We start from the raw sequence: 27,963 nt of genomic DNA, 5'->3' as shown, positions 1-27,963 counted from the left end.
TGCAAAAGGTTGGCCTGTATTTACCAAAACCAGTATTTTCCCATGGACAACTTTATGTGGTTATATGTCGTGTTACTTCAAGAGCTGGTATGAAGATTCTGATAACAGATACAATGGGTAAGCCACAAACCAAGATTTTGAACATTGTATACAAGGCCGTCTTTCAGAATGTAAGGAAACAATAGTTTTTTTTTTAAGGTTTAGAGTTTTACAATTTAAATAGTTTATTTAATTATATATTAAATGACATTTTAGTTTACTTATCCTTTTCCTATTAATGATTGTCCTTATTGTCGAGAATCAAACATAAAACAAATAGAATACAAAACAATAATGGTGTTTCCAGAATTAATGAATTTTAAAAAAAATACAATTATTCAACTAACCAATTTTATGACTATGAATGCTCTTCCAAAATTAAAAGTTTCTATAATACATTAGCATTTTGATATTATAAAAAAAAAATAAGTTCTCAGCTTCATAGACCTCGCAACCCCGCGCATCGCGCGGATCCCCACCTAGTTTAAAAGTTAAAACAATAGTCACGATTTCATTATTGTACATGCATACAATTACAAATGTAAAACAGTGAAAAAAGAAGAAGGTACATATCCTCCACAAATAAAAGCTGATATGTACAATTAAAGTAAATGGGCTGGTTATTCAAAATATATCAAGTCCATGAATGTACAAAATGGGTTTAAGAAATATATACCACCCAATAAATAGAATTACTCGAATAAACGAAGTCGCAGGATAACTGATAAACATTAATGTGAGTTGTCCCTTAAATAAATAAAAATAAAAGAATTCAACTAAAGTTATTTCCATTTTGATTGGATTCTGAATTTGTATGTCCTCCCAGGAACAAGTTGATACATGGCAACGAATACCAAATTAGGAATTACCAACCAATAGGAAGTTGAAATGGTTTATAAATTCTGAACCGTTAAATTATATAGAAAACCCATACATAACATAAATGAAAATTGAAAAGCCTACATACGTGACGACCATAAAGAAAACCTACATACGTAATTCTAGCATTTTTCTATATTAAACTTTTGTTTATAAAAGATACTAAACCTTTATGATCAATATAACTATATATGATGATATCTAAATAGTAAATTATATATTAATGGATTTATCATTTATTATTGGTTATTTGATTTTAAAAAAATCATATATTAATGGATTTACCTGGCGACATAACTCTTTTACCCTTCATAATATACATAAATACCTTTTAATAGCATTTTCATGCATTATTGACGAAAATAACTCGAAATTAAAATAAATATATTCAACTATTCAAGAGTAGTGTATAATTATTTTCCTTTGTTTAATATTCATCAAAGGTTCGTAATGTACAGCATAAATTGACAAATTGAATTGAACCGCTGACGACTCAGCGAAGATAGCTTTTTTTTTTTTTTTTTTTAAGATAGTGATTCAACTTACCGTGGCTTAGTAGATGGGTAGTAGACAAAAAAAAATAGTGATTTGTGTATTTTCCTTAAAGAAAAAAGCAAATCAGATCTTGATCTCCTTTGAGTTATTGTTTATGAGTTTTCGTTTCTTACTTTGAATTGGATCAACTACAAAATGCCGTTCTCTACTACACGTGGCAATTGAAATCAGACCATATCCGTGTTTGACTAGCACGAATCATTTCGTTATTCTATTCGTACTTCAAATGCAATATTTACATTCACGATTATCACTCCCGTAACCTCACAAGAAAGTAGACCTTTAAATACTCAATACATCCGTGATCCGTTACATCTACACAGTACATCCTTTTATCTAAAAAAACCAGAAAAAGATCAGTTTTTGCCATGGCGGAAGCTCGACAAAAACTCGAGAATCTTAGAAGGTATGTTCCCTGAGTTTCTGGTTACACTCGTGTTAACGGCAACATCGCCCTTATTTACAGCTTCTGCGGAGTCATTTGTGCGCCTCTCAACTTTAGCGGATTCGAATTCTGCAGCGAGTTTCATGGTTGAGTTTAGAGAACTTTGAATGTGTGAATTAGGCGTTGTCTTGAGATTTCTACTACTTGATGATTCTTGAGGCGGCTCTTGATTCAGAGCTTTGTGTTTCTCTGATGCAAATGTTAAGCTAATTCCTTTTGGAGGCACCATAGGAACAGAGCTTCTCTGTTGTGACTGCTTCAAGCTCTGATTATCAGAGTTCTGTGTGTTTTGCTTGGACCCAAGAGACGGTGGTTTCACGGTATCCTCTTGTGAGGTTTTTTCGAGAGAGAGAAAACTCATACCCTTTGGAGCAACGGATGGTTTTCTCAGAGGAGGAATCTGTGGAGGTGATGCATCAGATGAGTTTCTTTGGTTAGCTTGACTCGAGGGCTTCAAAAACATATCTGGGATTGACACTCTTGCTTGGATCGTCGGTAATTTTGCTATGGCCTCTCTCACTGTTTGTTTATTTGATTTCTGAGGTGAGAAAGACGCTGCAGTGATGTTAGTTGATGAGGTTGTTACATTTGCACTCGGTGTATCTGAAGCAGCCTGTGGAGTGCCCTGTAAAGTGAAGATTGGTAAATTAGGATCTAAAGATCAATTATATGCTTAAACTCGGAAGAAGCTTTAAGAGAAGAGCGAGATTGGTTTTATACCTTGTGTGAAAACAAACAATTATCACCCCTGTGGCAAGAACCTTTGGTAATGAAATTATTGCAAAGGTATTTGGAGAGATCGTGGTCGTACGGACAATCATCTCCTTTCATACATGACTGGGTTGCAAAGTAGCAGCAAGGCTGAAACAACAAGAAGACATGAGTATTGAGTAGAGACCAGAGAGAAAACAAAATATATATGATTCAGCTTTTTTCTAAATGATTGGTTGTATATAAAGTTCAAGAGAGTAGTATATGTATTTGAAACAGTAAATCATACCAAAGATTTGGTTTCTGGAGTTGTATCGTGTGAAAATTTGCATTTTTCTCCCTGCAAAACATGAAAGAAAGAAAAAAAGTTTCATCAGCAACAAGAAAACAACAGTTTAGATTCCACGGAATTTTGTAGAATTCAGAGCCATTGTACATACCTCATGGCACCGTCCCTTGAGATAGTGTCGACAATATTTTATAGGTATTGGTTTCGGAGCTACTGGTTTAAGTTGCAGCTTTTTCACGCCAAGGGCTATACGCTCTTGAGCTCTTTTCTTCCGAAATTTGGCCTGCATAAAAATAGCTTATCAATTAGCAAACATCTTATTTCCACAAAAAAAAAAAAAACAGATTGCAACATGTTCCCATGATATGTTACCTTCTTTCTAGCTTTTGCTTCCTTTGAAGGCGCAGACTTTTTCTTTATGCGAGTTCCAGAAGCCATCTGCAGATAAAAAAAGTAAAAACACAAGTGAGATTTCGTAAACGCCATATACGAGACCATAACAACAATCCATTTTTTTATATTCCAGATACCTTCTCTTGGTTTTTGGAAGTTTGATCCTTCTCCTTTACTCCATTTTCTACATTCAATACCTCAACACCAAAAGAGGGACCAGAACAAGAACTCTTACTAGTCCCTTCTCCATTTTTATCCACTATCTCCTGTGAGACATGAGAATCCTCGTGTCTTTCGACTGGTAAATCATCTCCTATCAGCATATTATCATTATCATCTCCAGATATCTCTCCTTCTTCGACATCTCCATCTTCAACCATCTGAGAAATAGAAGCTGCCACGACCTGACTACAATCAACAGGTTTCTTCTCGGATTCCATCTCTCTAGCAAGGGTTTCGTTATTAATATCCACAACTCCAGAACTTAGAACTTCATTAGATTCAGCTAATTTGGGAACTTCCTCTGCCTTACTCCCAATAATCTCAGAAACCTTCTTATCGTCACCTTCTACTGAATCTACTTGAATCTCAGTAGCAGTGTTGTTAGGCTTCTCCGCGACATTTTGAACAAAAACAAGAGCTTGTTTCGCCATACCATCAACATCATAGTCATTCACATCCAGTGTCTCAGAGAAATTCACACAACTTTCTGGAACAAAGTCTTCACTGTCATTTATCATAAGCTCAAAATCATCGAAAAAATCTTTGTGCTGATTACCAACAGATGCATCTTGCAAGTCGATTCCATCAAAAACATCTCCAAGCATCAATATCTTTTCCTCCTTCTCAGCTCTTGACTCACCAGATCCTCCATCGGATCTTGGTTCCAGTATCGATAGATTCTCCGGCGGCTTTTCATCAGCACATATTTTTCCAGGTTCGCAAGTTTCTCCCGGAGAAGCTTGAGCAATTTCTATTTTCAGAAAACACAAAAGCATCAGAAACAGGATCATACTATTCAAACTCACTACATTGAGATTAGACTAATAGTTTCTGGCAACTCTTCATAACACAAAATCGAAATTTATAAAACTTAAGCACACAGAAAGAAGTTCAGTTTTACTCGAACTCACCTGTTCTTAGCACCAGATCCTGAAGAATAGCCGGTGTGGTAAGAGAAACTCCGGGCTCCCGATCGAAACTCGAGCAGAGATGATGAAGCGTAGAGCGATAAGTCTGATTCGACAGATGCGAGCGTCGATAAGGAAGCGGAGTGACAGAAGATTCCATTGTCGCTTCCAGAAATACAATCTCAATCGGTGAAGGAACGGCCACCTTCGTTTCGCCGTCGCCGGAAAAAGACCGTCTTTGTGGCGGCGAAGCGATTAATATAAACCCGCTTGTTTATAGGTGCGGGATGATGAAAACGCCTTCTTGATTATTTAACGGCGCCGTGAAAATAAAAGACGGTTTTGAAGCGGACGTCACTGAAAAACGGCGTCGTTTAAGGACCCAACACCGTAGAAAAAAACCCTGAACCCTAAAATCTTAATCGATCTCAACTTTCGTTTCTCAGTCTCTCTTTCGCTCTCTCATTATCCATAACAATCGAATTATCAGGCTTTGATCATTTTGTAATTTAGCTAAAGGAAGAGAAACATGGTTGTACGGCTCCGATTATCGAGACTCGGATGCAAAAATCGACCATTTTTTCGAGTTATGGCCGCTGATAGCAGATCCCCTAGAGACGGGAAGCATCTCGAGGTCTTAGGTTACTTCAATCCTTTGCCAGGTGATAAAGAAGAATTTGTATCTGTGTTTGGAGTTCATTTTTGTTCGTAGGCTATCGAATGCTCTCTTCGTTTGTTCTTACACGATCTCGGTGTTTCGGTTGTGTGCAGGCCAGGACGGTGGTAAGAGAATGGGGCTGAAGTTTGATCGAATAAAGTATGTTCTTCTGATCTTTTCTTTGGCTTCCGAATTGGTTTCAGTTGAATTTACTCAGAAAGAGGTCTTGGAATGCACTTCTAGAGGGTGCCTATTAGTTTCTGGAAAACACATTTGGATTTGTGAATAGAGTTGGATGATTTAGGCCACTGTTACAAGAAGGTCTCTTAGTTTTACTAATTTGTTAATGGAGCTGTTGAAAAAATTAGGCTAATTTAATCGGAAGCAGTCTTAATTTGATTATATCCATTCTAATTTTGGGAAAGAATGTTCTTCGTTCAATTTAGAAAAACCTTGCAACTGTCTTCTACTTACTTGAATCACTGTTCTGAACTTCTGGGTTTCTGCATTCGAAGTCTTTTGGTTAGTTGAAGCTACAGGGGTTTATGTAGGTAGGTGCTCTAGTATCAATTAGGGTTAAGCTGCCTCTATGAATCGTAATACATTGTTTCATAGTCGCATTCCGCTATATAACTGTCTATCGATCTAATACAAACAAGCTGACGTCAGTCTTGAATGGTTTTTATCATCGAAATGTGGATGTGCATATTTCCATGGTCTGGTTTAGATCATTTTCTTTCATGTCATGTTGTTTAACAGTTAGTTGAAAGCAATGTTATACCTTGTTGAATTTCATTCAGTCAAAGAGTAAAAAACCTCAAATGATTGTGGAAATTCATCAACACATTTGTGTATATTTGAAATGTAACTCCTTCACCGGCCTTGAGTTGTTCTGTTGAACTCTTTCTCTAAGCTCTGAAATTACTTCCTATTATCGTGAGATGATAACCTATTGATTTTTCTATTCGTATACATACTTACCGAAACATTCACCCTATACAACGTCTTTTGCACAAGTGGTCATGTAGCTTTGGAATCTTGTCATGCTCTTTTGCATCATTTTAAATTAACATTAGGACGTGTAGATAGTATCAGAACGCATGCGAAGATTACATAGAACCTGTTCATACGATCAAAGTTCTTGTTCTGAATGGGTAATTTGAACAAAAGATGCATGTAGTTTCTGATTAATGGACATGTTCGGTTTTGTTTTTTTTCTGTACAGGTACTGGTTATCTGTTGGTGCTCAGCCATCAGATCCAGTTCAACGTCTCCTTTTCAGATCAGGTTTACTTCCTCCTCCTCCAATGGTGGCTATGGGACGTAAAGGTGGAGCAAGAGACACTCGCCCGGTTGATCCAATGACAGGTCGCTATGTGGATGCAGAGAAAAAACCACCGGTTATCGATAACCAGCCTAAGGAAGAAGACAATGCAGAAGACAAGAGTCCGTGATTCATCAGTCTAAGGAAGCAGACGATGGAGAAGACAAGAGTCCATGAACTAATCGCGTTAGCCTTTGTCGTTGTAGCTTTTCAGTTGAGTTTGTTACTTTTGTGAATGCACATTTCTGCTTGTTCCTTGATTGGGAATAAACGGCAAGATGTTTAGCAAACTTTTGCGAAACCAGCACGCATTTTGCATTAATATTATGAAGCTATTGATTTTTTTTTTTTTTTAAAATTGTGGTTATTAACTTGTTATATTCGTAATTAATACTAGTACGTATTACTGGTACGTAAAGTATATTCGATGGATGTTTAACAGTTTAGGCATATTTAATTTATAGTATTCATTGAAATGTTAAGTAAAAAAAAAAAGTGAAATGAAAAATGCCAGCGAGGGAAATTATAAAGGAAGCCACGTCGTTTTTGTGTTTAGTCGCCACCCAGAAACCCTCGTCTTCTCTTCGTCCTCAATCTCTCCACCACTTTCAAACCACAGTCTCCAATTCCTCCTCTTCTTTCCTGAAATATTTCAAACTTCGATCTCCAGATTTTCAGGAATGAGCAACGATAAGGACAATTTCAACGTCAACGATCTCACTGCTGGTATTATATCTTTCCGATTTGCTCCGGCCCTTTGTTTCTCCGGTTTTGCCTCTTTTTAGTCAAAGTTTTTTAAGTCGAGATTTCTAAACCCTATTTTTTCCTTCTATTTTAGGAGTTTAAGCTATTTGATTTTTGTTTGCAGCTCTTAAAAATGAGGATCGAGCAGGCCTTGTCAACGCTCTTAAGGTGAATTTCTATCTGTTATCTGTAGTTTTTTTTGTCTTGTTCTTTCTGTATCGCAATATACTTGAAGGAATCTGCGATTTTGGGGGTTTCGTTTTCTGAGTTTTTAATGACATTTCCTTTTTTAGGAGAATAGCTTCGTGCTTTATATTTGAGTTTCTATGGAGATTTGTTGTAACTGTTATATGTTTGATTCACAGAACAAGCTGCAGAATCTGGCTGGAGAGCATTCTGATGTGCTCGAGAATCTGACTCCTAAAATCAGAAGGCGTGTTGAGGTCTTGAGGGAGATTCAGGTTAGGAAAATCTTCATTGCCAATTTACAAGTTCGAGGTTTATGATGTTTTACTGTACAATGTGGGTTGGTGTAGATTAATATAGTTATTGCTGGACATGATCTTGAATGTATATCTGTACCCTTTTGATCATATGAGATTCATCTTCCATGCCTAGTCAATTTGAAAACCAACGTGCACCCTTTTGATGATATTTGAGAATTCTTTCCATTTAGGGCAAGCATGATGAAATAGAGGCAAAATTCCGCGAGGAGAGAGCTGCCCTTGAAGCCAAGTATCAAAAGTTGTATCAGCCTTTGTACACCAAGGTAATTGGTAGTGAGAAGATCAAACTATTTTGAACTTTTCTTCTAACTACTCTATCCAAATCAGAAACCATTTAATCGAAACGTATGAAATTAGTTGGAGGCTTGCATATGTTATACTGTATATCCTTTATTTGCAGCTGTATTGACTAAATTTATTTTCGAATTTGTGTTGAAACTTGCAGCGTTATGACATTGTGAATGGAACTACCGAAGTTGAAGGAGTACCAGAGGATGCTAAGATGGACCAAGGAGAGGAGAAAGCGGCAGAAGGTACTGTCTCTCTCTCTTTCTCTCTCTCTCTCTCTCTCTCTCTTTGCCTTTGTAAACTGTAATCATTCTCCAAAGACCACAATTTGTTTATTTCACCGTGTTGGATTGCAGAGAAAGGAGTCCCTAGTTTCTGGCTGACCGCCCTGAAAAACAATGATGTTATATCTGAGGAGGTTGGTGTTGCAGCTACGGTTGTTCATTTAGAGTTACTCCACTCATATCCATTTAAATGACCAGAGTTTTGATTTCCTTTTGATTTCAGATCACAGAGCGTGATGAAGGGGCCCTCATGTATCTTAAAGATATTAAGTGGTGCAAGATAGAGGAACCAAAGGGATTCAAACTTGAGTTTTTCTTCGACCAGAACCCTTACTTTAAAAACACCCTTTTAACAAAGGCGTATCATATGATTGATGAAGATGAGCCTCTGCTTGAGAAGGCTATCGGGTAATTGTTGATACTTTCTTGTATTGTTCCATATCATATTTCTTTATGAGATACTGCAGAATCTTATGTTCCAACATGGATTCTGTTTCTTTGTTCTTTCTCTCAGGACAGAGATTGATTGGTATCCTGGAAAATGCTTAACTCAGAAAATTCTTAAGAAGAAGCCTAAGAAAGGTGCGAAGAACGCGAAACCAATTACCAAAACTGAAGACTGCGAAAGCTTCTTCAACTTCTTCAATCCTCCCCAAGTTCCTGATGATGACGAAGACATTGACGAGGACAGAGTATGATATCATCTGGTTTCGAGACATGCCTTATTATGACTATGTTTAATTAAACTTTGTACTAACGTTTTCTGTCCTTGGTGCAGGCTGAGGAACTTCAGAATCTGATGGAACAAGATTATGACATTGGGTTCGTCTTCTTCTGAACATAAACTCTGTCGATCTATACATTTGGGTCTATATGGCATCCTTTATTGTGAAGCTGTAATTTTTGAATATCTTATTCAAGTATCCCTTGCTTCTTGTAGTTCTACTATCCGGGAGAAGATTATACCTCATGCTGTCTCATGGTTTACTGGTGAGGCTATTGAAGGGGAGGAGTTTGACATAGACAATGACGATGAGGATGATATTGATGAGGACGAAGATGAGGATGAAGAAGAAGATGATGAGGATGAGGAAGAAGACGATGACGAAGATGAGGAGGAAGAAGTAAGCAAGACCAAGAAGAAGGTACTGAACGCCTCCTTCTATTGTAGTAAGCAACACTTTTTGTATTTAGTTTGATTACTAATTTTTTGAAATTGATTAAATGTGCAGCCGTCAATCCTACACAAGGTACATAACCAGTTCCTCCCTCGTAATAGTATTGGTCTGAGTTAAACCTATAGTTTCTGTCGAATAATGGAACAGTCATAAACTATTTTAGGTTTTAGGGTCGACCATGATCACAAAATGAGAGAACCTGACCCATGTATTAGAGATAGCTGACATTAGTGGTCAAGGTCATTAATGCATGAATCTGCGATTCATAGAAACTTGAACACTTCGATGACTAAAACTGAATTAGATAAGTAAACAGAATTATAAACAAAACTTTCTAGAATCATGCATATATAAAGCTTAAACTAAATCTGGTGTTGCAAATCAGTTTGTGATAATGAAATAGATTAATAGAAGTTGATAATCAAATTGCAGAAAGGAGGCAGACCTCAGCTTAACGACGGGCAACAAGGAGAGAGGCCTCCTGAATGCAAGCAACAGTAAACGAAATCTAAAAACCAGGAAAAAAAAATGTTCTGGATTTTGAATGTGCTTCCATGTGAGGCAAAATGTTTTGTGGACTGCTGATAGAAGTTTCGCTGTAGGCAAAAGATTGTGCTTTCATGAGATATTTGATAAATTATTTTTGGTGTTTTTTTTTTTTTGGTTCTTTTTATCACTGAGTAAATCTTGGTGTGTTCATCAATTATATCCGTTTACCACTTGAATTAAGTCTTCTGGTTTCATTACTCTTTTTATCAATATTATTGTTTTAGCTTTGGGTGCACATGTTTTTTTTTCTTCATTATTACGTAACTTCGATTTTACATATCTTTGAGATGAACTTTATTTTTCATGAAGATAATTCTTGAATCTAGTTTTTCTATGAGTCGATTGGTGTTCATTATGGTCAAAAGTCCGCTTATTCCACCATAACTATTGCGTTAACAAAGCAACTAATTGAATGATAGAGGACAGAGACTCATTGTTAAATACAATATTATTAGTATATGAATGGTTTCATTCTCAATAGTTGATATTGAGTCCAAATGGTATGTACTGGTTCAACAAACAACGATTTTTAGTGGGCTTGTGATTTGTGATACTCTTACCACAAGCTTTTAATAGAATGAATTTACCAAAAAATATTGAGGCATGTAGGGTTTTGTATAAATGTTTGTAATGATCATAGTAGTCTATAAAGTTATGTTCCCTCACAAGTCACAGCCTACCAAAAAGAGGACTGAAACTACTTAACTTTAAAATAATCAATCATTATCATTTGACAAATATATCTTTTAAGTGTAAGTCAATTTTTTCAATCAATGGAATGGATACTAATCAAAAAGGCTCGCTTGGATGATTATTCAGCCCTTTAATCTGATCTCATTCAAATTCCAATTTTCTTACAGGGGCTAACTTTTTAGAAGTAAAAGTATTCAAAAATATTAGGTATGAGATAATGACCGTCGGAAGAAAAAAAAAAGTTAATGACAAACGAAACAGTTTAGTATCAATTTCCATGTCCTATCAAACATAATAAAATAACATTTTCTAAACATAAAATATGTTCAATTTAAAAAAAAAAAAACAATTGTTCCGTATAATGCAAAATGTAAACAACAAACGCAAAGATAATGTTCTCATTCCGTTTTCGTTTTACCATTTATGCTTACAATTAACAAGAAAAAAAACTTGTCTAAGATTGTGAGTTCATTTAAATGTTGTATACTTGTATGCACTGAATATTAACATAAAACGCGAACCAAAATAAATCATTGAAACCAAGCTCGCGCTATAGGTTTAGGTTCTGAGCACGACAAAAAAAAAAAGGTTCTGAGCAATTGTGAGCTAGGTTCACTCTTTAACTAATATTTTAGATAAGATCAGCCTTACGATGATTTCAATTGCCGATATCATCTAATACGATAAGAAATTCATATATATAATCTGAGCGGATTAAATATCGATGCAAAATATTACTTTCTCTGTTCAGAATTATTTGATGTTTTAAAAGGTTTTTTTGTTCAGAATTATTGGATGTTCTCACTTTTCCATGCAAAATTTAATGAATTTTTATAGTTTTTGACCTTTTATATTTTGCAGATTGTCTTCTTATTGGCTCAATGATATTTAAATAAATTATAAATAATATTTTTAATATAGGAAAAATAAAAATTAAATGAACCATTAAACTATGTGCAAAATACTTAAACATCAAATAATTCTGAACAAAGGGAGTATATTTTTCGTTGAGACTAGATTTCAATGAGGCAAAGTTTTCAGACATTTTAGCTAAGCTTTTGAGTTTCTCGCTTTTTCCATTAAGATAGTCAACATTTTTCACCTTTAACTACTAAGAATCATAATCTTCAAAAAGTTCCACGTGTTTAAGTGTTAATTTGATCTTTTAAATGCAGTCCATATATAAATCGTAAAGGTTATTTTAATATTTTAACAGGAGTTGGTCAGTATAGTTAAAAATAAAAAATATAGCTTTACCATATTCGGAAGAGCATTTCCCTAGAAGGTTCTTCCTTAAATTGGGTCAAAACTGCCGTCTTCCAAAATAAGTTCTGAAATTTCTGCAGACTGCCCCAACTTTCTGTTTTGTAACACTTAGACCCACACACCCTCGTGACGACAAAACAAAAACAAAACAAAAAAGACCCACACACCCTCGTTTCTTGGCAAAATTGTTTTTATTTTCTTTTATGAAAATCAAATGATGTTTTTTTTATTGGGATTTTGTATTCATATTAATAATATTGTAATCGGATTTTTTTTTTGTAGAAAAAAATTAACATAACGTGGCATTATTTATCAAACCATTATGTATTAAGAGAGCTCCGTTTTAAAAATTTATACGTAAAACCAGACTTTTTGAACCAAAACTTAATTTAGTCGACACTTAGCTTGGAGTATTATATATATATTCATAGAAATGCAAGTCAATCCATTTACGTGGTCACGAAGTTTAAAAATACGGGTTTTCATGAAAAAAATGAAGTAGCAAATTTCATTGAGTTTTTTATACATTATGAAAGGTACTGCATGCGTCGTTTTTTTTAAAAAAAAAGTTGGTATTGCATGCACAGTCGACGAAAAAAAGAGTATTGTCCGTTGGAATTAATCACGTTTTTAAAGTGGGAAATAATCTCTTTGAAGGTATTTCGATCTCTTTTTTTTTTATCAAAAAGATGTTTCTCTTATTTGAACTTGGTAAGAAACTAGGTAAGTTCCTTAAATGGAATTAATCAATATGTCTTCATCAGTCTCTTGAATTTTCCTTTTCTTTTTCAGTCTCAGATGTCATTATCGTTTCCCTTCTCCATTTAGCAAAAAGTTCAGTCAATTTGGGCGACAAAGGAATATTAACCTTAGCCACATAAATTTAGGAGAGATTATATATATATATATATATATATATATATATATATATAATCAAACTTGTATATGTTTTGAAAATATTTTAATTTAGTCGGACTGCTTGGACGCCATTATAATTTTAGAGCGCGTCATAGTAACCTCTACAAATTATTAAACAAACTAAAATCAAACTCTACAACTTGAAGGTACGGACGAAAGGTTCATTTATTGATTACCAAATTAGTACCATATGGACATGATTCAACTCTATAATGTGAAAAAAATTATACGACGACCCATATTTAATCATTAAAATCCAAAGAAAATTAAACTGATACATATACAACAGCCCTTTTAGAAAAGGGAAAAATTACAACAATTTATATAGAGAGATAAAGATTGCCTATTACAAAATTTAAATGGTACAAACCACAAAAATTGGAAGGAAATAAACGGTCATGATTGATCCACGAAATAGGGAAGAACGGCTGAAACAGTCCACAGTAATAAGAACAAGAAGAGGAGGACCATCGAAAACGATAGGAGCCGCCACACGCCAGGGGTAATAAAATAGACTGTCCATAAAGGAGGAATAGAAAGTAAAATTATAAGAATGAATAATATATGGTTAGGAAATAATCAAACTTGTTGTCAGTGAGCCAAGTCAGCAACAACTCTTCTGACTGCTTCTTGGAAGGCTGATTCGTCCCATTCACCCTACAAAACAATAATAATTCCAAAACTGTTAACGACGTTTTTTTTTCTTCAATGACTAAGAAACCTTTTAGTCAAAGACCAAACTAGTGATTCTCTACTTATCGTATCCAATCATACATAATTATTTAGACACTATCAAATAATTTATGTGGAAGAGGTAATTCGGTGTTTCGTTTTTTAATTAAATAATGAATGTATATATCACCTAACAAATAATACAACCAATCAATGCATTCTCTTGAATATATAAAACCCATTAAATTGTTATATAAAAATTTAGCAAATATTGCAAACTAAATCCTTTTCATATATTTTATGTAAAATTATAACATATGTATATGCCAACCTTTACCAATGAATAACAAATAACAAGTAAATCTCAAATATATACTTTCCTTATAAGAAATCAGTTTAATAAAATCAAGATTGTTATTTACCTCAATCTTGAGCCTTAAGCTCACGAGAACAACCGAAGTAGCTTCATCTTCTCTAGCTCGAGTTCGTGCTTCGATTGATACTAAACTCACATTGTTAATTTGCTTCAAGAATTCGAGAATCCTTATCAACAAATCATCAGCCATAATGTTGTCTTCTCTGTGAACAACTCGTAGATCAAAAATTCTCTCGCTAGATGTTGATTCGGGTATTTGTCTTAAACGAACGTTAAACCTCTCATCGGGTCCTAAATCATATTCCATCTCTCTTTCTCCGGCTTGTTTCGCCTCTAGCTCCCCAATCCTTTCTAATAGTCTCGGAATCTCGTCTTGCAAAGAAGTTAGTTGCTCCCTTGCAACGGTGAGAACCGATGCTTTATCTTTCTGTCCAAAACGTTTTAGCCATAACCATTAGCTTCTTATAGCATATATGAGATATATGTAATCAGCTTCTTAATTATAGCAAATATTATGATCATTGAAAAGAAACAATCTTGGCCGTTCATAAAAGATTTCTTACCAAATCTTGAATAGATTAGTGAATTCAAATCATAAGTATAAGTGGAACTTAAAATCATGAAAAAGAAAGAAAAAAAAACCTATCACATACCTTAGTTCCCGGAGGAAGGAGAGATCTCAATGCTTGAAAGCTCTCATTAAGCTTCTCTCTCCGTTTCCTCTCCGATATCATATGATGCAACTGCGTTGCGTTTGGCCCGCGAACGCTGCCGCTTCCATCACCACCGCCCGTAGTAGCGTTTTTACTTGCAAAACGCTCTCTCCGGTAAATGTTAAGCGTATTGTAAAACGAAATCGCTCTTTTCATAATACTTTGCTTCCGTACATTCGGCGGTGGCGATCTACCGCTAAACACGCGGTAATATCTCTTAAAAGCGGTGGCGTTTCCTTTTCGCTGCGGCGAGGAAGAAGTAGAAGGAGGACTTGACGACGCCGTTAAAACCGCTAAGATGGCTTGCGTCATTGCTTCCTCCTCACGTTGATCACGGTTAAGGAACAAAGGCTCATGTTGTTGTTGACGGATCATATTGCTCATTGTTGTTGTGGTGACCGGAGCTAACAGCGGATGTAACGGAACGTTAACGGCGTCAGTCGTTGAAGGTTTGGGGACGTGTGGGAATAAGAGTGAAGAATATTCTGAGACGTTTTGGGGACTGTCTAGTGATCTAAGAGACGAAGAAGAGGAAGACGGTGGATGCGGTGGTGGCCGGAGATTGTCGGAGTTGACCGGAGAAGTCTTTCTATTGAAATCTTCAGGGAACCATTCTCGAAGACTTGCTTCTATTTTCATCTGTCGTTGGGTCAATGTACATTAATATATATATATATATATATATATATATATATTGATAGAGAGACAGAGACGTTCATTTAATAAGCTTATGGTTTTCTTAAATTAAATATTATACGTTTGGATCCTTACATTTGCAGCGTCATATGTCAATCCGAGTTCGATCTCTCCGCTCCGGCAACCCATGAATATCACCGTCTGATTATAATACATATTTACATTTAGTCGAAATGTTTTGATTTATATGTATATATAGGTATGTATGTATGTATTAGACTTGGTTGAAAATTTAAGCAAATCAAATTTATCAAAGAAAAAAAAATCATTCAAATGAAATAATGTACCTGAATCCTGGCTTCCTGCGATAGTTAATGAAACAAAATGAAGAAATTGATTATCAGTGAGTATTCATATAACGGATAAAATGGAAATGTAATTGTATATAATGGTATGAGAATTGATAATGACCTGGTAAAATAGACGTTGTGCGTCGTTGTAAGCAAGTCTTTGAATATCGTCTTGTCGAATCTCCAAGTATGGGAGATTATTCATGAACGCCATGCTTGGTACATATCTTCAGAAAAATCAAAACACTTTTGATTACATATATTATACACATATATGTATATTTAAAAACTCAAACATTCCATTTGTATAACACATTAGTGAATATATTTACCCATTTTGGAGAGGGATAACGGATTGGCGATACTCATGGAATAAGCTTCTAGCTAAACTTCCAAGAGAAGTAGAAGGCTCTTGAGATGCTTCATTGTAATATCCATCCAATGATATCACGTAGCTGCAGCTCAAAATCAAATCCGACATGTGAATATATATATATATATATATATATAAAACAATCATACATTATTGAAGATGCATGAAAATTTACGTGGAAATTCGACCAAAAAAATAACATATACGTGTAATGTGTATACATGTAAAGATCGAGAATGAGGAAGATGAGATTATTACTTAGAAGGTCGAGGGAAATAATAGGACCAGAGACAAACGTAAGCGCATCCGAAAGATTGAGCTAGCGACCCGATTAACTGTTTCCGGGTACTCGGATCATCCGTTAAGAAGATTGCGTCCATGTAGGATGATCACACGTGTCACTTTCTCGCAACAGAATAACAGATTATGAGAACTGAAGATGATGAAGAAGAAGAAAAGATGAATGGACTTTCATTGCTTAGGTTCTGTGATAACCACCGAGAGAGAGAGAGAGAAAAGATGGAGGGAGGGAGGGAAAATTTTTCGTTCGTTCTTTAGTTTGTTATTTGAAAATAAAAATGAAAGGAAATAGTTAAAGTAGAGAAAAGTAGAGAGAAGAAGCAGCCAAAGGAGAGGGAGAGAAAGATTTCAGAAAGAGCGAGTCAAAGTCGTATGGTACAAAGTTTTGAAAGACGGTCAAGAGAGGATGGCAAATATACATATATAGATATATGTATACATATCTATATTATTTTTATTTTATTTTTTAATCAGGCTCAGGAAAACTTATTATTAAAATATTGCTTTAACTAATAAAATAGATTGTTGGGTGAATTGTGTTATAGTAATTTACATTTTTCAGTTTTAAGCAAAACTAGGTGTCGACAAAAAAAAACAAAGCAAATCTAGGTTGTTGTTTAGCCAATTATAGGTTTATTATCTTTTGTGAATTAACTAAACCACTTAACAATTTTTTATAAGTTAATTATAATTTTATCCACTTTTATTTATGGGGTTTACCCAACTGTTTTCACCAGAATTTAGTTTTGAAACTTAAGAATATACTCCCTCTGTTCAGAATTATTTGATGTTTTAAAAGGTTTTTTTTGTTCTGAATTATTTGATCTTTTCACTTTTCAATGCAAAATTTAATGAATTTTTATAGTTTTTGACATTTTATATCCTGCAGATTATTTTCTTATTGGCTGAATGATATTTAAATAATATTTTTAGTATAGGAAAAATAAAAATTAAATGAATCCTTAAACTGTATGCAAAAACCTTAAACATCAAATAATTATGAACAAAGGGAGTAGTAAATTATAAACTTTTGTTAAGGTAATAAATAAATTATTAGTTTTGCTGTGGCTCATACTTTCGTTGATGCTGTACATTGGTATTACTTTTTTTTCTTAATGAATTTTTCAGACAATAATAAATTTTTAAGAAATTGGTTATAGTTTCCAAGATTTTTTTTCGATCTCATAATCAATGCAGCATGAATAAATATCCATGTCAACAAGATTGACAAAAAACGACGCCTAGCTCAGAGCCTCAGAGTATCTTTAATTATTTATAAGTAATCCGTACTGATAATTTATCAAAGCCACTCAAATGAAAAAGATCGTACAGAGTTGGGAGTTCCATAACTATTTGTCGATTGTTGAAGAATCTTTACTATTACCACAAAAAGTATAACCATGTGATTTTATATAGCTCATTTACTCTTATACATATATATTCCTATTCCTTGTTACACGATTGATCTTTCTGAATATTTTAATACAAGTACGATATAATGGGCCCTTCCCAGAATATCAATCCTACCTAATATAATAAAATCCAACCTTCTAGAACTAATAACAACTGTTTTCTAAAGTATGTATGGTACACATTTTGATAGTTTGTTTCATTTTTCTTATGATTGGAGAATTTTCAGAGATTAAAAATAAATTTCAGAGATTGATATTCAATATATGTATATATAACTGTATTCTAATGTATTCAAGAAGAAGATATGTCCAGCAAAAATCAAATCTGGTTTTTATCAAAATTTTATAATATATAAAAACAATCAAAAACATTTTATTTAACTGCCAGCTACACGATAAAACTGGTAGAAAGACTGACATAAAGGACTGAACACCGCAAAATTGCGGAACCAGTAAGAAACTCTGAAATTACGTGATTGTTGTTTGAAATTCATTCGGCTAAATACGATTAATTCAATTAAAATGTGACTGAACAGCAATCCTTTTGTAAGGGTGAGCGACATTTTTTCTTCTTCTTTTCAGATGTGATTAATATTTCGATATCAAACAATGCATGCAAGATAATAGTAGTCATTCGGGGTTTTATAGTTAGTCATGTGTACTCTCATAAGAAAATAAAAAACTGATGAAACGTTTTCACAACCACATGGTTGAACCAATAATTCGATAGTACACATTTAGATTTTGTCCTACCATACCAATAAATGTTTTAGATTTTTAATTTGGAGAATTTTTATCCTAAAAGTTAAATTAAATGCATGCCTCGTTCAGACTACTGCAAGACCGTTCTTCTCCTGCATGCACAGATGCACTAGTAGTTTGACACACAAATATAAATCGATAGTGATAAATATATTTGTCATGTACAGTGATGTTTTTTCAAAAAAAAAAAAAAAATGTTTGCTTTTGCATTGTTCTGGACTTCCCTTGTAGTTTCATATTAATTAATAATACTCATCGATCAACTAATTACATGTAGATAATCAGAAAAATGACATCACGTATACAAGGTGAGACATTCAACATATTAGATATAATCTTTAAAATTATATTTTTAGGCACTGTAACGAAAATACCTTAAAAACAAAAACTTGAGTTATTCTAATTCTCAGCAGGAAAAAAAAACAGTTGGAAATATAGAGAACGGCCAGCTGCTTTTGACTTATGAGAGACTATGACGCATTTGACAATTTGCCACTTGCATTTTTCGTTTCATTCCTCTTAACGAAGAGCGTGTGGTTAATATTGAGCAAAACATTAGACCAAAAACAATATTGACCAAAACAGCACGAAGTTGGTTGTACATCGGCATTTATTAGTTAACATTCGGCCCAGAGCTCAACATATTTGGGCCAAATAATTGGAGGCCTATAGCTATTATTTCTAAATTCGCCTTCTTTTGGTTCTTTTTTTGCCTTTTTAGATTTCTTTTAGTTTAGAATCGACTTACATGCTACTTCGATCAATCGATCTACATGACTACATGATTACCCTGTTAATCAACGTTCGTAATTCACTATAGCGTGCATGTAAGGATGTCAAAACCGGTCGCTATTCCTGGGTTTAACCATGTTTGGCCAAAGTTTTAATGGGTTTCCGGTTGAGGTTTTTTAACCCATATATAAATAAATCACTTTTGGTGGATTACCTCTAATTTTTTTTTTTTTTTGTTAAAAGGATTACCTCTAATTTGTTACCAATAGATTTATCATTTATATTCATTAAATAAATGGGATTTTTTGGTATATAACTTTTAACCCACAAAATAAATAGGTAAGTCTATTTGAGCTATAAATATCTCGAATCCATTGGAGTTTGGGTCAGGCTGTTTATTTTGACCCTCTTGCATGCATGTATTTCAACACCATCTGTTATTTCTCTATTTTTTACCTTGTATGCATTATAGTTTTTACACCTTTTATTAAGAAGTTTACTACAATACAATATAGTCTATATTAAATTTAAATTATCGACTTCATTGAAGTTTACGTTCTAGTATTTTTGTTACTGGCATAATTAAAATTCAAAATAAATCATTAATTTTACATAGACAGTTACAAATTTATAAAATAATAAAATAAAAACTTAAAACGTTTAAATAGATCGGATTTTTTTTAAGATTTAAAAAATTCTAGTTATGTGTTCACATGTATAAAATTATAATAAAACGGAAGATTATATAATATACAAATCTGGATGGTAATGACGCAAAAAAGGATAAAATATGCAAGGGAATCTCATGATTATATTTTCAGTAATGATGTAATGAGATTTCGCATTATAATATTTTTATATAGGAATCTCCAAACGTTTCGACTTTTATATATACTAATATACAGAATACATAGAATACCCTTTTGGCTTAAAAAAAACATTATACTATACTATAAAAAAATCGGTACTTACTATGAAAAATGATGTTGGAGATTCCTTTCGATCTCAAAGCCAACGGCTACAGCGTTCATCATATGCTTTCCACTTTTCACGACATTTTTGTCGTTTGTTTATTTTGCTTAAGAAATTAATCGGAATCCTTCTTTGTTACAGAAAGTAAAATAGAAAAAAAAAAAGTGGAAGCAATGTATTTGTAATAGAAAAAAGCAATGTGATAAATGTAGACTATATAGTGACTACTATACTTTGATTATTAACATATATTATCAGTGATTTTAAATATTATAATAGAAAAGGAACGAATCTAATAATTTCATATAGAAATTCTTAACTAGTGTTAAAAGCAAAGAAATACTTAACAAAAAATAGATTTAAGAATGTCGACTTTGATAAATACTTTGCAATATGGCTAGCACTAAATTAAACAATTTAGAAAAGAATCCAGACAACTGACCGATATAAACATTAGAAGCGAAGAAAAATAGCGATAATGAAAATCAAAAATATTCGATTCTGATCCACCAATTATATTTTTATTCGTGGATTTTGTTCGACCAAGATCTTCAAAGTACAGAAAAAATATTTTAAAAATACGAAGCCGAAAAAGAGATAGAAAAAGAAAAAAAAAACAAAAGGGAGGCAAGAAGTGTGGATGTCTCCTGCTTTCCCGCAGACTGTAACAAAAAAGTTTGGGGACATTTCTGAGACATAATTATTTTATTATACGTTAATTGAATGTTTAATATGTAATTCTTTATTTACTAAAACAAAAGATAGGTTTCACATTGACACATGTAGACTTACTTTCGAATCTTATGATCATGTCCTTCACTTACCTAGGCTATCAATTCCACTTTCTTAAGATCATTAACTATATATATATATATATATATATATATATGCTTTTGTTTTGAATTCTTAAAACCAAAATTCTCCCACTGAAATATAGATTTTTTAAAAATAATTTATTCAATAGAATTTGTAGGATATTTTGCACAATGTTAATATTTTTTTTGAAAATTTAATATAACAATCATAATCAATGGCCAACCACATAAACTAATTAGTCTATATAAATTAAAAAAGCGAGAACGACTAACAATTACCCAATTACTTATCGCCTAACACAAGTTTAATTATTGAAATATATTTTGTCCCGGCGACAATATCATTTTAGGATCATATCTATACTTTCTCTCTACAAAAATATTCCACCTCGGACCAAAATGTCTAACCCATCCTTCTTGAGATGAATAATAAGGAAGATATTGTATAACTCCCATTTTAGCATCCTCACAAAACTTCAGTACTTCCATATTTTCTTTCTCATAATCCTCCCAATTGTTAAAATCCGCTGATCGTAGAAACCCGACCGCGTAAAAGACATCTTCTTCGGGTATAACAGTCGACATCCGATCATTCCACCTAAACAAAACTCCGACGTTTAGTTCTTGAAAACTTTGAAAAATGTAGATAAGAATCTTAAATTTTTAACTTACTTATTGCGATTCATGGGATAAACAAGAAGGGGACCGGTAGTGATGTTGTTTCTAGGTATAATACCCTTGAAGACACCATCATCAAATTTTGAAATTTGAGATTTTGGTACGAAAAGATTAAGCCATGGATGTGGAAGATCCCATTGGCCTTTGGATTTCAATTTTAGCTCTCCGGTTCGAACCCGGTTTAAGAAATCTATATATGTCACATCTCTCTCATACATAAACCCTCTTACATACTTTAAGCTTTCGCTTAACTCCTCCATTTCCTGCATAAGTTTGAATAAATTGATAAATTATAAAACATTTAACTATGAAAGAGTTGCTTAATTATCAGTAAAAGTAAAGATCCTAATTATTCGTGTATACCTCGTTGACTGTACGTTGAGAAGTTTCATCGTAATACTTGACGACTTCGAGGCAGTAGATTACACGATGTCGTTTGACCATTGAGACGATCTTTAGGTGATCGGACGGTGGATAATAAGTTGATCTCCAGTTATCAGGTGGGCCATGGTCTAGCATAACAGAACCTTCCAAAAAATCTAGACCATCTGTTTCTGATATCAATCGTTCTTGATCATTTGTGAATTCGGAGAAATCAGTGTATAGAAACCGTAACCATTTAACCTGAAATTTTTCCAAAAACACAGATATGTTTAACCATATATTTGATCAAATTTTTCTTTAGTTACATAACATTAAAACTCTCCTATAATTTACAAACTTCACATACCCTTTTCGGAGCTAGTTCAAGTTTAATTCTGGCTCTTGTTATGATTCCGAATTGACCCAAACCTCCTAACGCGGCGAAGAATATATCAGAGTTCATGTCTTTGGAACAAGTTGCAATCTCTCCTTTTCCTATAAGATTCCAGAGAAATAGAGAATAAACCAAATTACAAATTTTATTTAGTCTTAAATTATTTTAACAAACTTGGACCATTATATAAGAATATACAAAGACTATCATATAATATGCAGCAATTCAACGAGTTTCAAACAAAACGATCGTTGTTTTTAGCCTAAACGTTAAAGTCGGTCTCATTAATTTATCTGATTTCCTAACCATACAATGGAACTAGAAAGTCTTCATTATGAACTAACTATACTTGAGACCAACAGTTTATGCATGTATTTGTGTATGTATGTGTACGATATATGCATATACATATATTAATATATACATAATTACGGATGCATATGTGGACATAATGGGCACAGCTATAATTAATAAGAAAATTGACTGTTACTTAAATCCGTTACACCTGGTTAGGACCAAACGTTATGAACTTTTGAGTTTTGTCCTTATGCCACAAGAAATCTCGTGAAAAATCATCTGCGTGGGACCAATTTTGGTTGAACTTTTTTTTTGTTTTTTTTGGTCATCGGGTATTTTGTATGACCAATATGTAAATTTCGCAGGAATCAGACTTAGGTTCGACGAACTTTTCATAACATGTAAGAATTTTATAAGGGTTAAATATATAAGACATAAACCACAATTCTAGTGTTTTAATTAAGTAAAAAAAAGTATATACTTATAAGTCTGTAATTTAACGTATACTACCAAAAGAAATACTTTCTTCTCACGATTTTAATGATGAAATCTTCGGTTGCTAGAAAAGCAATAATGCTAAATCATCTATTGCTAAATCTCCAGCTAAATCTTCTGTCTCGTTTTCAGTGAAGAAATAGCCTTATTATTAATACAGAAAACAAAATTATTACAACCACCTATTTTAAACCTAGTCCGTGTGTTTTTTCCTACTCGTTAAACAAAAAGAAAAATATTTGATTAGATGGATGTGTGAAAAGAAGAAAAGCTATCAACAAGTTCGTGAAATAAATTAAAAAGGAGACAAACAATAAAAACAAAATAAGAGCATAAACATACGTGACCGCGCAGATCTAAATGAAAAGACGGAAAACGTACGATTTTTTTCATCTTTTATTCGCCAAAACGTACGAAGTTAAAACCATTAAAACACGTATTACGTACCAGTAATAACATCCATCTCTAGAACATTGCTGATCTGTGGACCGTACCGGAACGTTTGTCCACTTATTCCGCCGTTAGATAATGTTCCACCGACCGTTAAATACAAATAATCCGTCCAAGAAACCGGCGTTAACCCTAACTCTAACGTTTTATTCAACACCTCAATCCATAGCCACGCACTGTCCACATCAGCATATAAGCCGGTCCTAGACACCTTGATCCCTCGGTCCCCGTTTACCATGGACCGCATGTTGACCACGACTCCGTTTTTAGCCGCGGCTTGACCACGGAGGCTGTGTCCATGGCCACGAGCGGCTAAAGGAAAAGAAGATTGAGAGTCAAAAGAGAGTTTTATGAGATCGGTGATGTCTTCGACGGAAGAAGGGTTTAAGACGGCTGAGGGAATGATTTTGGTGACATGGCCGAAATCGGTGGCGGCTGATTCAACGGAGGATGAGGCGGTGGTGAGTTTTCCGGCGAAGTTGTTGTCGGAAAGGATATCCCATGGTTGTGATGTGTTTGTTGTGATCGGAGTTAAAAGAGTTATGATGATTAGTAGCGTTAATACTAGAAGATGAATTTGTGATGGAAAACTATATCTCGCCATATTTTGTTTTCTGAGAGATAATTGTTTTTTTTTTTAACACGTTAGCTTGATTCTATAAATGAAGAGTGGTAGATATATTTATAGCCACGCATGGAGACACATGTATTGTACGGGTATTTGTAAGTTATTTTTGAGAATTAAAAATCAGTGAACGAGTATCTTCTGTACATTCTTGACTAACTAATTCAGTTTACCCATTTTTATTTATTTGAATTTTGCTTATTATTGCGTTAAGTTAACTAGTTTTTATTTTCAAAAAATAATTTTATTTAAAGTACCTATTGATTCCGTTGACCCGATTCAAACTGGTAACTAATACTTATATAGGTTTGATTGATATATAGATATTATACGTTTTCATATTTTTAAAACATAATTCCACCAAATACATACCATTCACAGTACATAATGATAAAAAGTAGAATTTAATAAAAGATTTCCAATTGATAAGATATATTTCGATTAACAAAATCAACACGTTAGTTTATAACTGTTCATATAAATAAATTATCTAATAAATAGTAATTTTTTGGTGTCTTAAAATTATTCAATCTGAGTTTTTCGTCCTATCAATTCTACTATTTTATTATTCAACTACTGTGTTATTTTGTTATTCAGCTGGCATACCAGTCAAACTCTATATAATTTCTGTATTTCAAGTATAATATTTTTTTGTTTACCAATATAATGTTAGCTAATGATATAAGTTTTCGAATACAAGGAATATACACACTCAGTATGTTATTATTCCTTTTTTTAAAAAAAAAGTTCCACAATAAATTATGCAGTCACGTGAGAAATGAGAATCTTAGAAAACCACTGGTTTCGAGTTTGGACTATGAATTGACAAATAGTATAAGCTTCGTGAACACGCACGATGTCGCTCGCTAGTCAAATCGTTTTGCAAAAAATAGTCCAGAGTCCATTTTGTACATTTCTACATTGATAATTTCTATAGTAATTTCATACATGTGACAAACATTTTTTTTAGTATTCACATTTAATTTCAAAAATAAAATCAACTCCTTTTTATGGGTTCATATGCAGTTCTTGGATGCCATGAACACAAATCCATGTTTAGGTTTCACCACACAAAAAAGAAGAGTATTCAAATATATATATATATATATATATATGATTATATAACATATATATACCAAGAATTAATAGCTATTGTCAACCAACCAATAAATATCCACTAATATTGTAGATGAAACTGATTAATTTCATTAACTGGGAAGTGACAATAGATGAATTAACGTAATATTGTAATGTGTCATCATCACCACCACCATAATCATCATCATAATCGTGATTAGTTGTAAATAGCAAAAAGAGTTAATGGGCATGTACCATACTCATCATGGGGACTGGAAATTGGCCGTAGATCACAATGTACAAATATTTCCCCACGGACAACGAATCCTGACCCTCTGGTCGATCACAACGAAGCCTGACCCACGGCTAAGTTAATTTTATATTTTGTTAAAATTTTACTTTCCATCAATACGTAACATATATATATATATATATGTATATGCTTTGAAAATAGAATCCTTTATCAAGCTGGTGAAAGGAATTCTTACCAATTTAATGTTTTATGCCTTTGCATAAATTGACGTTCTTTTTGGAGAATATTTGTCATTAATACCCTACTAGATGATGTTTCCTTGTCACAATTAGGTCATCATCAAAAGAATCTATAAGATCTTCTTCCTCTGAGGTCTGAATAATTTATAACATTTCTTCCTCGCGGCTATCAAAAAGTGTCGTTGATTATAATATTATATAAATTTAATTTCATAAAAAGAAAAATTGCTAAACTTCGTAGATTCGTGATTAATCATTGTGCCGTAAATAAACAATAAAAAGCAAGACAGGGAATATCCTCAAGATTTCGTTCTGTTTGCTTCTTTTGCCACATGTTAACTTGTTGTCGCTATAAAAAAAATATTTATTACTTTTATGAATGTTTATTATAATCTAATAGTGAATTGAAATATCTTAAGAAATTATATTACAAGATAAGTCGAGTATAATTAGGAGTGATACAAAATTGATGAGTGGGAATTAAAATACTTAATCGTTTAGTTCAACCTGATTTATAATTTCACACATTTTTATTCTTATATGTCTTTTTTTGTTTAATTTTATTCTTATATGTCTTTTTTTGTTTAATTTTATTCTTATATGTCTTTTTTTGTTTAATTTTATTCTTATATGTCTTTTTTTGTTTAATTTTATTCTTATATGTCATTTTCATTAACAGCCTCATTAACAAATTCCATTAGGTTCTCGTCACTATATTTTTGTATTCGCAAATAACGTTCTTTTCCTAATTGTCATTTTTGGATTTAGATCCTAAGCAATCATATACTGTAACCAGATCAGACGAGTTTTTCTCTATACTATATTTTTTTTCATTCACAACGACATTACTGATGTTTTTTTTTTTTGCCAAATGGTTTTCGACGACTTTACTGATGTTTAAGCTTCATTCATTAACATATGAGCTTGCTATCTTGATTTTTAGTTTCCGCTAAACACAGTGTGTCCGAAACAATTAGGAATTTATAATCATACAATTAACTATAGATATCCAACCGCATTGGATAGTTATAAAACAAAACAATTATAGAAGAACAGTTATGTGCTCTTTTCCATTTTTTTTTTTTGATAAATTAGTTTTTTGGGTTAATTGTTGAATATTAGAAATACTAAGCGAACGCTCTACCATCCGTGCTATATCCCCATAAGTTCCTGATGAAATAGTTAATTGTATCGATTAAAGATGGTATTAGTAAGGAAAGCTTAGAGACATTGTAACTGGAGTATATTGTAACCGAACAGCAATACCGTGCTAGGCGCACGTGTAGTTGTCATTTTCTTTCCTTCTTTACAACTTTTTGTCGCGAAATAATTTATCAACGATGATTTAAGTAAATAGACTATGAACGACGACCAAATGACAAGTGATTAACAGTGCGAAAACAAACTTGTTTAAAAATTAATTAATTATGATACCCCAATAAGGTGGCCCCGTTAATTGGAACCTGCAAATTTAGAAGATCTTCACTCAAAAAAAAAATTCTTTCTTTGGCAGCGACCTTCACTCAATTTTATATACTGTAATTGTCTCTCAAAATGCAAAAAAAAAAGACGATAAGAAAATCATTAAAAGTTCGTGAGCTGTACAGGTTGTAATAATGGAATTGGATTGGAGCAGAAAATCAAAAAGAAGGAGAATATTGGGAATTAGGGTAATGATTTCAATTCGTGGGCATAGTTTGTTATATTCGTATGTCTTTATATTTAATTAAATACCTACTATTTGAGTTGTCTTAAACCTTTATTTGGCCATGCATCATCATGCTCCATATATGTTCCCTTCGTTTATATTATCCATTCATCATTGTAAGATTTAAAACGCATGTGCGCAGCATCTCAATAAGTTCAATGTACTTTTGTTCGTTTTTATCTATGGGTTGGCGAAAAAAATGGATTCGCATAACTGGCAAACGTTATTGCAGTCGGAGCCATGCCTTCCCTTATTCAAAAAAGTCATTTGCCTTAGACCACAAACAAAATTTCAAAATTAAGGACTACATCTTTGTAATAAGTAGTTTAATTAGTAGGTTGAATTAACTTTTATATGTGGTTTTACCCATTATAAATATAGATTGTATGATTAAATTTTAGGATTTTAAACAAAATATCATA

At 33.1% G+C, this 27,963-nt stretch overlaps 5 protein-coding genes across 6 annotated transcripts; 2 read left to right on the top strand and 3 right to left on the bottom strand.

The window, feature by feature from the left end:
* Nucleotides 1-1,741: 1,741 nt before the first annotated feature.
* LOC18019204 (zinc finger CCCH domain-containing protein 65) lies at nt 1,742-4,720 on the bottom strand. The gene is made up of 7 exons (XM_006401202.2): nt 4,445-4,720; nt 3,449-4,284; nt 3,291-3,356; nt 3,070-3,201; nt 2,919-2,969; nt 2,639-2,779; nt 1,742-2,543 (listed from the first exon to the last, which is right to left on the bottom strand). Exons 1-7 carry the CDS (start codon nt 4,599-4,601, stop codon nt 1,830-1,832), a joined length of 2,097 nt encoding a protein of 698 aa, XP_006401265.1. The 5' UTR covers nt 4,602-4,720; the 3' UTR covers nt 1,742-1,829.
* Nucleotides 4,721-4,846: 126 nt separating this feature from the next.
* Nucleotides 4,847-6,772, top strand: LOC18019203 (30S ribosomal protein S16-2, chloroplastic/mitochondrial). The gene is made up of 3 exons (XM_006401201.2): nt 4,847-5,103; nt 5,213-5,258; nt 6,325-6,772. Exons 1-3 carry the CDS (start codon nt 4,971-4,973, stop codon nt 6,551-6,553), a joined length of 408 nt encoding a protein of 135 aa, XP_006401264.1. The 5' UTR covers nt 4,847-4,970; the 3' UTR covers nt 6,554-6,772.
* Nucleotides 6,773-6,986: 214 nt separating this feature from the next.
* Nucleotides 6,987-10,207, top strand: LOC18019202 (nucleosome assembly protein 1;3). Of its 2 annotated transcripts, XM_006401200.2 has the most exons (12): nt 6,987-7,149; nt 7,292-7,335; nt 7,533-7,628; nt 7,844-7,936; nt 8,119-8,206; nt 8,318-8,379; nt 8,469-8,653; nt 8,760-8,937; nt 9,024-9,067; nt 9,186-9,390; nt 9,478-9,495; nt 9,856-10,207. In XM_006401200.2, the coding sequence occupies exons 1-12, from the start codon at nt 7,104-7,106 to the stop codon at nt 9,922-9,924; spliced, it is 1,128 nt and encodes a 375-aa protein (XP_006401263.1). In that variant the 5' UTR covers nt 6,987-7,103; the 3' UTR covers nt 9,925-10,207. The 2 variants fall into 2 exon arrangements, with proteins under 2 accessions (XP_006401263.1, XP_024012356.1); XM_024156588.1 differs by lacking the exon at nt 9,478-9,495.
* Nucleotides 10,208-13,071: 2,864 nt separating this feature from the next.
* Nucleotides 13,072-16,515, bottom strand: LOC18019201 (putative transcription factor bHLH041). The gene is made up of 8 exons (XM_006401199.2): nt 16,228-16,515; nt 15,929-16,051; nt 15,718-15,823; nt 15,594-15,608; nt 15,382-15,447; nt 14,551-15,249; nt 13,944-14,324; nt 13,072-13,506 (listed from the first exon to the last, which is right to left on the bottom strand). Exons 1-8 carry the CDS (start codon nt 16,347-16,349, stop codon nt 13,441-13,443), a joined length of 1,578 nt encoding a protein of 525 aa, XP_006401262.2. The 5' UTR covers nt 16,350-16,515; the 3' UTR covers nt 13,072-13,440.
* Nucleotides 16,516-21,174: 4,659 nt separating this feature from the next.
* Nucleotides 21,175-24,277, bottom strand: LOC18019200 (cytokinin dehydrogenase 3). The gene is made up of 5 exons (XM_006401198.2): nt 23,637-24,277; nt 22,371-22,498; nt 22,004-22,264; nt 21,635-21,903; nt 21,175-21,560 (listed from the first exon to the last, which is right to left on the bottom strand). Exons 1-5 carry the CDS (start codon nt 24,241-24,243, stop codon nt 21,272-21,274), a joined length of 1,554 nt encoding a protein of 517 aa, XP_006401261.1. The 5' UTR covers nt 24,244-24,277; the 3' UTR covers nt 21,175-21,271.
* Between the last annotated feature and the right edge of the window lie 3,686 nt (nt 24,278-27,963).

This window comes from Eutrema salsugineum, unplaced genomic scaffold (genome assembly GCF_000478725.1).
Source record: "Eutrema salsugineum unplaced genomic scaffold, Eutsalg1_0 scaffold_2, whole genome shotgun sequence".
In the NCBI taxonomy this organism is placed as follows: Eukaryota; Viridiplantae; Streptophyta; class Magnoliopsida; order Brassicales; family Brassicaceae; genus Eutrema; species Eutrema salsugineum.
The sequence above is the reverse complement of the archived record's forward strand: the minus strand, read 5'-3'. Positions and strand labels throughout refer to the sequence as shown.